At 28.6% G+C, this 15,775-nt stretch overlaps 1 protein-coding gene across 1 annotated transcript; it reads right to left on the bottom strand.

The window, feature by feature from the left end:
• Positions 1 to 893: 893 nt before the first annotated feature.
• On the bottom strand, positions 894 to 9,789 carry LOC123302102 (lipase member H-like). Its single transcript, XM_044884889.1, has 3 exons — positions 9,567 to 9,789; positions 2,723 to 2,938; positions 894 to 1,157 (listed from the first exon to the last, which is right to left on the bottom strand). Exons 1-3 carry the CDS (start codon positions 9,706 to 9,708, stop codon positions 934 to 936), a joined length of 582 nt encoding a protein of 193 aa, XP_044740824.1. The 5' UTR covers positions 9,709 to 9,789; the 3' UTR covers positions 894 to 933.
• Between the last annotated feature and the right edge of the window lie 5,986 nt (positions 9,790 to 15,775).

Consider the following 15,775-nt stretch of genomic DNA (forward strand, 5'->3'; position numbering starts at 1 on the left):
TCTGCTGTACTTGTTTTTTTCTTGTCACTTTATATTTAACGTCGGGTTATTTGATTTTTAAAATAATTTGTTATTTTATTTTACCCTTTTTAGTTCAGTTTTAGTTAAGATTTTCCAGTACCTATTCAATGATACCCCAATTGACATAGTTCGCCGAAATTCATTTTCATTATTGCCATATCTTCAGTAGCACTCGCAAGGTTAATACCAATCGATTGACGTCGAAATCATCAAAATCGGTCTACGCGTTTGATCTCTAGTAAGCCACATAGAAACACACATACTTTCTTCTTCACAATATGGCGTCTAATGATGGCTATATTGAATTTTAATTACCGCTTTATCTTCAGCAGCTTTCGCAGGTTAAGACAATTCGATGGATGTAAGAATCTTTAAAATCGACCGAGGCGTTTTGCCTCTAGTCATTAGGCAAATGACTAGAGGCAAAAGTAGTAGAGGCTCTAGTGCCACATAGGAACAGACATAGACTGATAAACACATTACCACTTCTTTGAGTTTCTTAGTCGCGTAAAAATGACAGTCATGTCAGTTTCTTCACTTTACTGCAGGTACCTCAACTAGGAATTCATTTTATCCACAGTCAAGCAAACCTTGAATTTAAAATACAATCACTGGATACCATATATTGGAATATTATAAGCATTTTTTGGCGTTTGACATTTTTTACTAAACCTCGCCATTTTTTACAGATTCTGTTAGGTCCGGTGATTTATAGACAGCCTGTTTAAATATCCAACAACTAAATACACAGGTTCTCTAGATAGAATTAAGCTCAAAATAAGCAAATTTATGCTTAATTGCGGTAGTACGAAGCAAGAATGGGTCAAAAAATTTAAATCCCTGTTAGACGTGCATAATTTTTTTTCATTCAATTAATAAATAAAATAATACATTTTACAAATAAATTTAATATTATAAATCTCCTTGAGCAAAAGGAGATTTAGCATTTGTTGTTAAGTAGTATTTGCCGTTTGACGTTGCGGTCACAGGATAGCCCATTAACTGTTTTTCATTATTTGCACATGTTTCTTCAGTATATGCCTCCCACGACGTACATTTGTATGCTACAAAACCTGTATTACTGGATACACTCTCAGCATAATACAAAGCAGCTCTAAAATGTTTGCAATTAAAATCTGAAAAAAAAAAATCTGAATTCGACAATCTACCATTGTGTCGATAACGTCACATTTCTGATTCTTTTTTCAAAAAGAATGAAACCGAATGAAATATATATTTTTTATTAGATTTCTAAAAAATGAGAAAAAAGAAAACATTCTTATTTTCCGCTAAAAAATTCTTGTTAAAAAATTTGAGTTTTTGACAAATTTGCAAATGTAAACGCAAATAATACATACAATAATAAGTACGTGTTTTTTCATTTTCCGGAAAAGAGGAGAGAGACTTTTAAATTAAAATATTTAATTGTTTGTTGAAAATTTTCTTTTCAACGGTTTATTACTAATTTTTCGCCAAAATGGACAGAAAGTTCTCAATTAAAAGAAAGAATTGTTATAGTAAACCTATTAATCGGTCTTTTATTCATTTTTTTAAAACTGAAGGTTGTTTGTGAAATTTGCTGTTTTCGGTAGTCAGATATATATATATAACAGAATTATATTTATGTTATAAAGATAAAGGTTTTCGACCAGGCAAATATACCCGAAAACTGAAAATTTTCCAATTGCTTAAATTGGAAATACTTTAGAAAAATGACTGTAGCAAAGTTATTCAGCGAGACATTTCCCGTCATAATATACTCTTCCAATTTTTAATTTTTTTCCTGAAAATAGAAAAACACTGTACATATTTATGCATGTTTTGGTTTCGTAATGTTTTTATCCCGAAAACAGTTAATTTAAACAAAAAATTGGAAAATGGAATTATCTATTCAATCAGACTTTTAATATTGGCAGTTTCAGGCCAAGCCTTATGCTATTTTATCGACTGTAAAAAATTAAGTATTCCAACAAAAAGGATGGAATATTAATTCATTCTTTTTATTTCATAACTAATTTAGTTTTATATTATAATACATATTTTGACTTTAATGTTTGTTTGAATCTCATTTCCTAATTTATTAAAACTAACTGCTCTAGCTGTAGCAATAAAATTTGTGAGAGTTATTAAAAAATCGAGGATTTAAGGTAGTTTTTTCACAGCACCGCAGTCAAAAATTATTGGCTTATTACCGATGCCTACGTATGTACAAAGAAAAACTGCATATAACTAAGTTTTTTTACTGTTTCCTGTAGTGTGACTAATACTCGCAACTAAAACAAGCAACGAACGCACATTATATAACTTGGATGGAACCTCAAATACACCCCTCCATTAAAAAAAATACTCTAAATGTAACATTTGATTTAATATTTTAGGAAAATTAAATGGTAAATAATTTTCCTTTTTTTAAACAGTAATTCTTCCAAATATTAGTTTTTTGTCAAAACGAAAATTCTCCTTCACAGCAAAAAATTAAAAAGCCATTTTCACACGCGTCTGCTACGATATATGCTACGTGCGTTAAAAATGACATTTTTAACTGCAATTGTATAATGTTAGGCGTGATAAATTCTCTTTAAATTTTAACAGCATATGTTTTACACATTAAATAGCTTCTAGTGTGAGTTATAAGATAAACCTTGCTCTCAGTATTATTTATTGCTCTCATTAGGCTAAAGTGAATTTTAAAAACAGTTACCTAAAAAACTACATCCAGGTTGTGAACTGCCACCGTTGGGATAGAAGTCAACGTCACCTATGATTTGTGGCATTCCGAACACTCCAGCACACGTATGAATTATGTCAACAAAAAGAGCATCTCCTTTAGTTAAACGTTTCTTTGAGTTAATAAGTATAGGGATTCCATACAAGGGTCCAGCAGGATCTAATCCAGTAATACGACCAATTTTATTATCTAAAATGTGAAAATAATATATATTATTTCATTAATGAAACTTATATACAATTAATAGTGAAAATTTGTATTTACTACAATAATTTTTAAACAGATTGTTCAATAAAACTATCTTAAGATTAAAAATATATACAAGGTATAAATTGTGAGAACATCTAGTGAGTTTTATCAAGAGTATAACTGCATTGTTGTTTGGTTTCGTTTTTACTTTATCACTGTTCAAATGTTCAAAACTTTGCTGAAATATTCTCAAATTAAGCTCTTTTGTACTATCAAAATAAAGTATGAGTAAACAAGTGCAAAAAAATAATTAAAGGCTGAAAAGTATTAAATTTTATTTTGCCATTAAAATGTCTTTATCTTAACTAAAAAAATAGTCCTCTTCGATTCTCCCTGGGTTCAAATAAAGAAGTGAACTTAACTACACGCCCATCCACTATCATCTACACTATAAAAACCTAACCGGTTGTAGTAAACGCGTTTGCTCTAGGCTGTTGATATTCTTACAACAGCTAAATATTTCCTTGAGTCAACTATCTCAACACATTAATTCATTTACTTGGTCCAAATACTTTTATACCAAGTCTTCGACTAAATGTATATCTAAACCCCCGAGTCTTAAGTACAACAAGTAAACAGTTTTTCCAATATCATTTCGAAACAACCAAGGAATTGTTTACTTCCATGCAGAAATTATTATATTGGTTTAATAAAATAAAGTTTCATTTAATAATTTTAGTCCCTACTCTCGTGTCATATTTTTATTGATTCTTCCCTCCTACTGGGCTGTCACTCACGATAATTTAATAATTAATTTTTTTACAGATTCATATTATGCCCATAACTAAGTAAATTTGAGAAAAATTTTATAAAACTGTGCTTAAAATAGTAATAGAAAAGATTATTTTTTAGACATATTTGAAATTTTTGTAGTTAGAGCTAAAATTTTTATTTTGCAATATAGAAAAAAGCATAAGAAATAAGGAAGTAAGTTATAACAGCATGCATGACAAATTCTTGAAACAAGAATTTACTGATTTCATTTCTATAAACAACCAATTTCAATAAATAAAACATTTACTTCTTTTCACGTTAATAAACATACTTTGTTGATCCAAGAACATATTACTTTCAACTAGTACTTTTGTTACAGTGTAAGAGTTGAAATGTTGTTACGGCAATCGAAAACCTAAGACCATTTGCAAAATAAAAAACAGTTCAATGTTTGTGGCAAGTTTTTTCTATTAAATTATACTCATTCAACATTATATTTAAGTAAAATGTAAAAATGATTGTAGTATTATAAATATTTTTAAGAATAATAGTACTTAAGGACTGATAAACATATTTTCCCACAAAACCAGCAAGATGTGCTCCTAATGAATGGCCAACAAGCTGTAAATTTTTTACATTTAATTCATTTGATCTCACTAATGTTACAAGAATTTCTGCCATATATTGTGCTACACGAGGCACATCTTCAGTTGAGTTGAGATAACTATTTTGTGCAAAATATGACCAATCTAATACAATAACGTTATAACTTGAGCGATGAAAATAATTTTTTCGACTGTTAATAATCCAATCGTTATTACCATTATCTTTATATCCATGAATTAAAACAACAGTTGAGTATGAACCTGATAGAAAATAAAATATAGAAACAGAAAAAAATACCAGATCGTGAACCTGGCTATTGTAGACAGATTTTGATAATTCTTGTTTCGTTGCGTTTCTAATACCATATAAAAAAGTTATCCCTTTTGGTTAACATTTAAATACCATGGTTAAAATTAAATAAATATGTGGTTCAAATTTTGATTTATAGTTATATTTAAAATAATATTTTTCTCAACAAAGGACCCTGTAAATTTGATAAAAGAGCCTTCTAAACATTTTGATCAAAAGAGTCGTCAGTGAGCCTCAATTTTTTAAAAGAATAGTATTTGATATATTTGATGTCACAGTTTAAGCATTGGCTACAATACAAAGCTACAGAAAGAAAGGAAGACAATAGAATACTTTCTAGAGACCTATCAAAAAGTATGTCATAAAATGAAAAGGTTAAAAAAAATATCCTTCAGTTTTATACTTCAAGTTCGTTCTGGGGTTTGATTGGGTACACCATTTAATGTAACACTTTTCTCCCAATGCGAAATCGAATATTAAATAAAGACTTACGTAGACGGGTATTATTGGCTATGTTTCTATTTGGACCCCAAATTTGAGGAAACGCCTTTTTCATTTGATTTTTTTCCATTATAATGAAATCATTATTACTTGGATTAATCTAGCAGATTTTGATAATGTTTTGCAAATGCTTAATTTTTTTTAAGTTTTTTTTTTTTAATGGAAAAATACAAAATAGGAGTTTTCAGTTTCCGGAACGATCCGCGCGACCTTCTGTCCCAGTTTTTTATCTTTAAATTGTGTACGTTGGTGATGTTTTCTTGAATATCTCTGCTTCTATTGATCGGAATGAAATGAATAAAAAAAATAATTGTTTGTTAAGAATTTCTGCTATTGAACCCTAAACATAGCAAAATTATCTCAAAATCACCGCTGTAACTTCATATTTTCAACTTTCTCTTATAACTTTTCGAAAAATGAAGGAATTGAATTGCAATTCTAGAAAAAATGTAACTTATGATAAATCAGGTAAATCATCGAACTTTCAGTTGTTTTTTTAATTGCAGATTTTTTAATGTATTCCGGGAGAGTGCCAACTTGTATTTTTTTTTTTTTTTTTATTACAAAACAAAAATTCAAAACACCTCGACAAAATCCAGGTTTACATCAGGTTCGACAATTAAAAATTCCCAGTTTTTGAAGAAAAAACCGTATTCAAAATATTTTTTTAAGTTGACGCTGAAGCATCGATTTCTACCTTAAGGTACAATTGGATAAAACAAATTTTTACATTTTGTGCCTTTGAAATTGGAATGAGTTTTTACATTATTGTTGGAACAATATTCGCAAAACATTGTTTAGTTCTTAAGCGACTGACGCGTCCGGTTAAAGAATTAGCATAACTGGCAAATATCGAAGTTAGTTTTAAATAATATACTAATCGTAAGTTTATGAAGTAGTTTTGCAAAGTAAATTTTTTTACAAAGTTCAACTTTTTATCGCGACTGGCACTCTCTGTCACAGAAATAAACTGGTCGACTATTGTTTTTATATTTATTGAAAATTTCAGCTTTTAGAAAATGCTTGCACGATTTACTGATTTTTTACAAGTTTAACGTGCGATTGACGCGCCCGGCTACAGAAGTACCATGACTGACGATCGTAAAACTTATTTTTAAATAATATACTACTCGTAAATTAATTTTTAGGTTTTAGAAAGCAGTTTCCAGGTAAATTTTTTTTACAAAGTTCAATTTTCTATCGGCGACTGGCACCTATGTTATAGAAATAAACTGACTATATTTTTTATGTTTATAATATATAAATAATATATAATATTATAATATATATATAAATATTCTCCACCAATATAAAAAAATTTTAGAAAATGCTTGCACGATGCATTGATTGTTACGTGCGACCCTAATATACGACAGTAAATTAATTTTTAGGTTCTAGAAAGTAGTTGCAAGATAAACTTTATTTTTACAAAGTTAAAGCTGCCCCGCACCAAACGCTATGGAAACCGGCTGACTGACGACAGGTGTGATGATTTTTTCGAAAATTCTTCCCCAAAAATAACGTGTAGGTATGGTTAGGGTTCACTTCGCTCGTTCCAGCCGCGGATCCAGCCCCCAAAAAAGGTGATAGCACGACATAGCCACCAGAAAATCGGCCAAACAAGAAAATCGGCGTGTCGGAGTATGAACTAGTTTTCGGCACAAAAATTACAAAAGTATATATGTGTTTGTTTGCACATCACACTGTCACATTTAAACTCCAAACTACTGAACCAATTTTGATGAAATTTTTCATCAATATACATTTTGTATTAAATAATTTTATCGATATCCAGATGTTAAGGAAAGCTAGGCTAGCCCGAATAATCTTTTTTATCCCATTGAGACATGCAAACAAGATTTTATTTCGGGAAGTGTGAAGAAAACGGTCTCTCTGCGGTAGCTATGTTGGCCGGAAGAGTTGTCAGTATTTGTAAGAACATTATTATATAAGGGTAGAAATCTTGGTCGCATTCTTGAATGAGATGAGCTACCGACTTTGGAATGGTGGAATTGTTTTCATATTCTGTTTTCTTTCCACTTGGCAATCCTGAGTCGGTATTTTTGTATAACAGTTTATTCATACTATATCATTAATGAATCGCGGATAAATCTGAACCACTTTTTTCATTGCTTGAATATTGATATCCAAGTCTTTGTCACCAACATTTGTTTCAGGTTGTAAAACTCTCAAAACTCTGTACCTTTGGAGTCTTAATAAATTCTTCTACCGATTTTGTCAGGATTTTGTTCGATTTTTTGGAATCTACACGCTTTGAAGCGAATTTTTAAACAACAAAAAAATGCTCCCAAAAAAATTATCAGATGGAGGTTTAGTATGAAATTAGGAACATAATAGACTAACAATTTGAAGCGATTTATTGTTTTTATTTTATCAAATCATAAGTCTATTAAGGTGATGGGCATCCCCATCATGCCCAATGGGTGGATCTGACACTAGCTCGTCCTAATTATTTCTTGATAATGAGAAGTTTTTGGCCATATATTCTTTTGTGTTATTTAATTGTGTGAATTTTTAATGGAATTTGAAATACAGAAATTTACTAACCATTTTAATTTCCAAAGCTTTATCATCGCCCAACTCTTTTGAACTTAAGGTTTGTACCGTTAATGAAATTGATGGAAGAAATAAACTTTTGTTACACATAAAATTACTTTATTAATTCATCCCGTGTATCCGTTTGTCTAACCGCTCGTGAACACGATAGCTGAAAAACGAAAAGAGATAGAGAGGTGAAATTTTTATCGTTTTTTAGACCTAAAAATGATTTGCAATTCGATCCAGTTGAACCTTAGGAAATAAAGTAAAAATTGAAATTTGGACAAGAACAAAAAATGCCCCTTTTGAATAAACAAACATTTTTTGTTTGAAAAATTATTTGATAAAATTTATAACTTTGACATCATTTCAGCTCAGAGTAAATAAAAATACGTTATTCTTATCTTTATAAAAATACATTGTGCAATTTAAAAATAGTTACAATTGTATTACATATTAATTCATAAACACTTAATTCATAAACACTTTGCTATCTTGTTTTTTTGCTCGAGAAAGTGAGTCAAATGAATTAGCTTCCCAAAAAAAAAAAAAAGGATAGCAATTGGCCATTTGAATGTTAAAAGGTATTATATACTTTTTTATTAAGGCTTTAGTGATTGATTACAAAAACATTTTGTTCCAATTCCAAAAGTAATTAAAAAGATAGAAAATATTTATACAATGAAATGAATTTTCTCTTATTTTTGAACATAGTTCTATAATTGTATCCATTTATTCCATTTTTGTTAGTTTAATATTCACTTGCTTATATATGTACTTAGAAATACGAAACACTGCAAAAGATTCTATTCAAACTATCCCATATTTACAAAAGTTTACTTATCTAGATTAAATATTTAAAAATTCATTTAAAAACAGTTCAAAAAATGCCGTGCCTTAGTTTTGGAATCCACATATTTTGAAACGAACTTTTATATACATGATTTTCGGTTGAAAATCAAAGTCGTGAAGTTTTTGTTTAGTTTATGTATTTTAAAATGAATTTCAAAACATAAAATTTTTTTATTAAACTAATTCTGACCCTTGGCTTTTTTCTCTCTTGATATTATGGGCTGAGGTTAGTATGCCATAAGAATCAGTAGACTTTTAAAAGCTACGTAAAAATTTCAATATTCAATCTTTCACGGTTCCATAATAATAATAATAATAATAATATTTTATTCGTTCTCTTTCGATATACAATGAATACATAGAATTCGTCAAAAAAAAAAAAAAAAAAATCATGTAAAAAAATAATAAAAGATAATGCGATGATGGCTTGGAAAGTAAACTTGTAAAAATCAACCCTTTATATTATCAGATAGGGTTGGAATGCTGCTTAGACCGACAACTAGAAATTACGTACCAATTTGAAACTTTGATTGCCCTTGATAGTTTTTAGAGAAAAATAAATAACACAATTTAGTGCCCTAAAGTTTCCAGAGCTTTTCCCAAAATTATAGGAGATCGCTGTTGGTACATAAGTTCAGTTATATTGATTTATTATGCTGTATTTCAAAACAACTCGATTTGATAATATTCAGGAGGTGAATAGGGGGGTATTGTTTTCTGCGAAATTGAGTTTTAGTCGTTTAATATTATAAGATGGAGTATGAAAATAGACGGACAAATCATAGTTATGTACCAATTTTCAATTTTTATGCCTTTTTGGCAGTGGGGATAATTTATTTCTATATTTGAATTTCGCAATGTTAGAAACGCAAAACCTTCAAATTCGAAGGGGGTGGGGTTTAAAATTTTCCTGGCTCGATTTCAATAGTAATAACATTTGAAAAAACGGTAATATAAACAAAAAAAATTGAAAATATCTGTCTACTATAGCAGGGCTAATATGAAAATCTTAATTCTTAATACTTACCGTTGAACGATGATTTCTTAAAATTAGTGAGATTTAATAAAAACTCTTTATTCGGTGCATCGCTTGTATATAAATATGGTAATGTATGTTCTGATACTTCACTGTTATTTGCTTTACATCTGTTTATTAATTGATTTCCCATTACTACTCCATTGTTATGAATATCACATATCACTTAAACAGGAAAAATAAATAAATAAACCAATTATCAAAACAAAACTTAGTAAAACTTTAAAGAAATAATGATTAGGTATATAATTTTAAAATATTATATAATAAGCATGCTTTATCTACTATACAGCTGTTTCGCGCAGTAAATATTTTTATAATAACATTGAAAACCACAATGAGATAATTTTTTTTATCAAGGTTGCCAAATAGTATAGAAGTTAGAAGAAAAAACCCTGCACTTTATTTGGCTGAAATGAGCGCTTGCACGTGTTAAGATTACTTTTAAGAAGTGGGGCCACGGTGGCACAACTAGTGCTCGTTACAATCGTATCGTTATGTTACTTGTTACTTTTGATACATATTACCCAATAACATTTAAATTTTAAATAAAAAATTCAGTTTATACGTGTTACAGCTCTAGGCACTACACGTGGCTCCTGTCCACAGGGGCTGGAGCGTGCGTGTCTTATTGTTAGCTAAAGTTGGCCAAGATATTATGTTTTCCGGACTGAGTATCTTTTTAAATTTTATGAAAAGTTTTAAAACGTGAACAGAAAATAAATATTATATAATAACTAAGAGATTAATATGATTTCCGTTCTTCATTGAAGATAAATTGTCATCGAAAAGCTTCGCAGTATCAATTATTCGTTCGAATTCACTGCAATGAAAATGTGTAAACAAAGAGTATACAATCTATAGAATCTTTTAAGTGGTACCACGGCATAGAAAAGTGAAAATTGAGATATTTGGGTAAAATTATGACAAAAAATTGCAATGTTGTCGCCATTTTTCAGGGGTATATTGTACTAGAGCTATGTTTGCGCATTTTCAATTCATCAAAATCAAATGTTGGGTTGGTTCTGATAACTTTTACGCTTGCAAAGAGCCATAACTCGGTAAGTATTTATTTTACAAGAACTAAAAGCATAAAAATAGACCTATTTGTTATTTAAAATCATTATGTTGTTTACGTACATTTGTTACGATTAATCTTATAGTTTCACACGTTTCGTAAAATATTTACATATTATTCTTAAATGTACATGTTCTTTATTTGATATTTATGCTGGAGAGTTGAATAAAATTAAAATTGGGGAAATTATGCCTACTACATTTTGTTTTCCAATTAATGTATGAATTTCCAATTTGTCTTTAATAACTCTTTTTAAATGTAAAAAGAAAATGTAAAAATTAAATGTAAAAATTTTAGGTTTAAATATTTTAGGTTGTGGTGCCTTGTGGCACCACAACCTAAGAGTATTTCCAAGAGTAACTTGATACTAATATAACATATATAACCTGTATTCTAATATAATTTTTGAAGTTTCAAGCAATTGACTTCTCGTCAGTTGATTTCTATGGGAGTCGGTGGTAAATGTTTGTCTGAGTGTACTGGACAAAGCTATACAAGTGCTACTTGTGCTTTTTGGATTTAACTCCATAAGGAGGGACGGAACTATCCTACTTCCAGGAACCACTTTCTCTTTATTTTACATTAAAAAACAAAAAGTACTTATTGGATTTCATATTTTGGACAATTTTCAGCATTTGTTTATCCAATTATAAATTTTATTTTGAGGTAATTGATGAAAATAAATATTATTTTGTGGTTCTGGTCAAAAATTTTATGTAAAAGTTATATTACTTTATATTTTGGACAGGTCAACATACTTTTTACCTGGTGAAATTTTTTATCTTTCCTCACCGTTTTCGATATATCAGCGCTTGAATAAAAAAATAGGCGTTTTTGCCAAAAAATTGATATTAACGAAAATAAAGACTATTTTGCGTTTCTGTTCATAAATATGATTTGAAAACTATTTGATATTATATTTTGGGTTATTTTAACAATTTTTGATTCCTGACATTTCTTATCTTACCACACCGCTTTCGATATATAGGCGTTTCATATATGACAGAACAGCAAAATAGTTTTTAAATCTTCGGCAAAAATCCCTATTTTTTTTTTTTTTTTAAACGCTGATATATCGAAAACGGTGAAGAAAGGTCAAAATTTTCAGTTAAAAAGTATGTAAACTTGTTAAAAATATCAAGTCATATAGTTTTCACATCAAATTTTTGACAGGAAACCGCAATAATCTTTATTTACGTCTATAACGAATTTTCGATCAAAATTCGTACTTTACTTTTTTTTAAACGCATATGCACCAAAAACGGTGAGTTTTAATAGAAATTACCACGAGTCAAAAAATACTTATAATTGTCAAAAATATAATTTCTAATTGCTTTGAAATTAAATTTTTGATCAGAACCACAAAATAATCGTTATTTTCGCAAAAACGAATTTTCGACGAAAACACATTGTGTTTTTTCAAATGCTTATATTATCTAGAAAACGGTGATGTTAAATAAAAAATGTCAAGGATAAATAAATACTGAGAATTGTCCAAAATATGAAATTCAATACTTTTTTTTTAATGTTAAACAAATAGAATGTAGTGTCTGGAAGTAGGGTATTTCTGTCCCACCCTATGGAGCATATCGAAAAATCATTAATACTCACGTATATGATTTTGTTGACTAACACTCAGACAAACATTTCCACTGGCTCCCACAAAAAACAACTGACGAGGAGTCAATTCCGTGGTTAGACTGTTTTATCGGTGGTGTTTCCTCGATTATTGTGATAATACATTTTGTTGTTTTTTTATCATTCACTTTGAACACTCGATGCAAGTAGAAAAGAAGGTCCTATGAGACACTTAATAGCACTATCATCTTTTCCTTACAGCAAATGTTAGTGCATGCACAAACAACACTTCTAATACAAATGCATTACATATTAAACATTCATATAAACTTTTCTCATTTTTAAATAAATAAAAACATACAAGAAACTAAAAATTTTGCTTTCTTTAATAATTTTTTTTCTTTTTGCATTTTAAAGTTCGTCATAATGTTAGACTAGATTCAAAATCAGAGTTAGATTTTTTCTCAGGCTTTATATATGCGAGGAGGCTCTATATTGTGTTTTGTTTTGTTTTTGTTTTTGTTTTTTTTTTTTATTTAAGGCAAAGTTTCGCAAATAAGGCTGGGAGAAATCCACATATTTTCTTGCAATATTCAAAACTTCACAATTTAGAGAAAAAAAAAAGAAATATCTTTGCATTCCTCATAACGGACTTTCTACTTCGAAATAATTTTTTTTAAAATCATCTTCCACCTCCACCTCCCTTTCCCGCGCATATTATTCAAATTCGTATATTTATGCCATGGTGGGGTTAAGCTCTTCATATGCCACACATATATACCATAATTTCAACTTTGTCGGGTAGGTTTGCAGGCAAACAAATATTTCACCAGATGACGGAATTCTAAATGAACCTCTATTTGATGTTATTGAATAACGAAAAAAGCAAATTTCTTACCTATATGAATAAAAAAATTACACAAAAATAAAAATAACAACATTGTTGACCTTTCAACAAAAAAATGATTAGAGTATTTGTTGTAATATTATTGTCAAACTTTCATCACAATAAATAAAATGATACTTTTATTAACTGTATTTATAAATACTCAATTAAATAATGCTGATACGGGTCAATCTATCTTAAATCTCAAAATTTCAGTATAAAAGATTCTTTACTAAAGGACAAAGCACACAACACTCCTTTTTTAAATTCAGTCAAATTTGACTTATTTTTAAACTAATAGAACGATCTTTCCAGATATCAATTCTGTAAGGATGAGTTAATTTGTTGTACGAAATTTCCGCTTCTATTATAATGCGAGTGTCATTCTATGTGTATGCTGTTACAAGTATTATAACCTCTTCAGTACTTAATTAAATTGAAAATTTGACACTCATTGATGCATTTTGTACAATATATTGTACATCTGCTCCATGAGGAAAAATAATTAATTTCACTACAAAACTTTTGTGAAATATATTTACCAGTTAATATAAATATTTTTGAATATTTATAAACCATATTCTATGATATTTGTATTCATAAAGACGTTTATAATTGGAATATTTCAAAAAATATATTTAAAAAAATAATTCGTATGGTACTGTACGTATCATGAAGGCTATCACCTGTCTCTGAAAATTTGTAGAATTTATAGTTCATTTTCAGCCACCAGCCGCGCTGTCTTCGGTAAGTAGTATATTAGCGCACAACAGCCCGCATTTAATGATACAACTTAGCGATCCCAGCGCCTCACTCATTTTTTCAAAATATTGGGAACAATATTTTCTATTGCGATCGTTCTCCTCTTTATAGCCTTCATGGTACGTATGCTAAATTTTTACCAAGAATATATCGGTAAAACAGAACCGAAAGTCAGTGCTAATTTCTATTGCATGCCATCGAATGCCATCTCTGAATGTACAGGCAAACTAAATTAGTATAATCGACTATATAAATCTCTTTATTACCTTATATAATAGGATTCGTTCTCACCTTGAATAATAGGGTTATTGACTTGCATAAAAATTGTATTTATCCCATATGCATCACATTAGAAAACTTACAATATTTAATTAAATTTGAAAACTTATTTATAAAATTCAATTATAATAATTAAGTTGTATGTAATTTTTAAAATTGAATTTTTTAGATAATTTTTCAAAGTTAATTAAAGATTATAAGTTTTCTAATGTCATACAAATAGGATAAATACAATTTTCATACAAGCTCATATATTTTATACATTTTAAATTTTATTTCGTGTATTCAATTTTTAATAACTCAGATTATATAGTCTTTGGAGTCTCTGTTCAAATTTGGTTTATTTTATTCATTAGGAATATAAAATTTATTATCGTGTGAACAGTTTAGTAATGAAATGTTAAAATTTTCTGAGCTGTGTTTTGCCATTCACATCAAAATTGATATTTAATTGAAATGCAAATTTTGCGTAAAGAAAAAATTGCTCTCCAAATAGATAATTTGTCAAGAAATAAAAATAAAGTTCATGATATACCGATATTGTAAAATTATTTCGTTAATTTTGGTTGAAAGGTACATTTAAAAACATTTCCTTGCTTTATTGAAAAGCTTTGAAGTGCAAAATTTTTTTTGTAAAATTGATCACACTAATTTTGTCTAATAAGTCTAAAAATAGAAAATTTCAATGGATAGATATATAATTAAGTATAAAATGTAATTTAAGTAACTTTTCATTTTATTTTGTGATGAACCTGAAAATAATAAATGGAAACAAACAGATTCTTTTTAAATATTTTATTTCCGTATTATGGAATATACTTCGCGGTCGAGGAAAAAATCATGGAAACCATCCAAGAATAATTAAAATTTTGATTGAATGTTGTTTCTAGAGTATGTAAAAAATATTTGAATTGTAAGAAACATAAAGAAAAGAAATAATGATTATTCGTGGTTAGAGGAAAACCACGTAAAAAAACCTCAATCCTTTGGATTAAAATAAAATGAAAATAATTGAAAAGGAAGCGTGAACACAGCAAAAAGAATGAAAAATATTAAAACTTGATATGTAGAAAAGAAATATTGAAATGAAAATATTAAGAATTTTGAAAATTAATTTGACATATTTTCCTAAATATAAAAATAAAATACAACAATAACAATAATCGGCTTTAAACCACTCACTTAAATTGAGCCACTAAAACACTCACTAAAATTGAGAAGAATGAAGACCGACTCCAGGTGGATTTGATGATATTTAAAAAGAAACAATAGGGATTGACGCCGTTTGAATAGAATTGATCTTGGTCCAGAGGCATGTTGATATATGAACCTAAAAAATAATTAATAGGCTCTAAAAATATAGTCTATATTTAAGCGAAAGATTATATTCGCTTTTTAATTTATAATCTTGTTACTTTCTCCAATAGCAAATGCATATTGGTCAAGAAAATTCAATTTCATCTTTAGAACTGATGGAATTCATCTTTTAATAAAGATTTATTAGATGTCCGAATATAAAAATTTCGATTCGAATCAAAACCATGAAATTTATTAATTTTAAAGTCTAACGAACAGCTTTTAAAATTTTAAAAAAATTTGCGATATCGTTGTTCATTA

This window comes from Chrysoperla carnea, chromosome X (genome assembly GCF_905475395.1).
Source record: "Chrysoperla carnea chromosome X, inChrCarn1.1, whole genome shotgun sequence".
NCBI classification, from domain to species: Eukaryota; Metazoa; Arthropoda; class Insecta; order Neuroptera; family Chrysopidae; genus Chrysoperla; species Chrysoperla carnea.

Coding starts and splice junctions, on each gene's coding strand:
- LOC123302102 (XM_044884889.1), bottom strand. CDS start 9,708: ATGGGAAATCAATTAATAAACAGATGTAAAGCAAATAACAGTGAAGTA. Junction 2,939..9,566: donor TAAGAAATCATCGTTCAACG/GTAAGTATTAAG, acceptor TTCACATTTTAG/ATAATAAAATTGGTCGTATT. Junction 1,158..2,722: donor ACCTGGATGTAGTTTTTTAG/GTAACTGTTTTT, acceptor TTTTTTTTTCAG/ATTTTAATTGCAAACATTTT.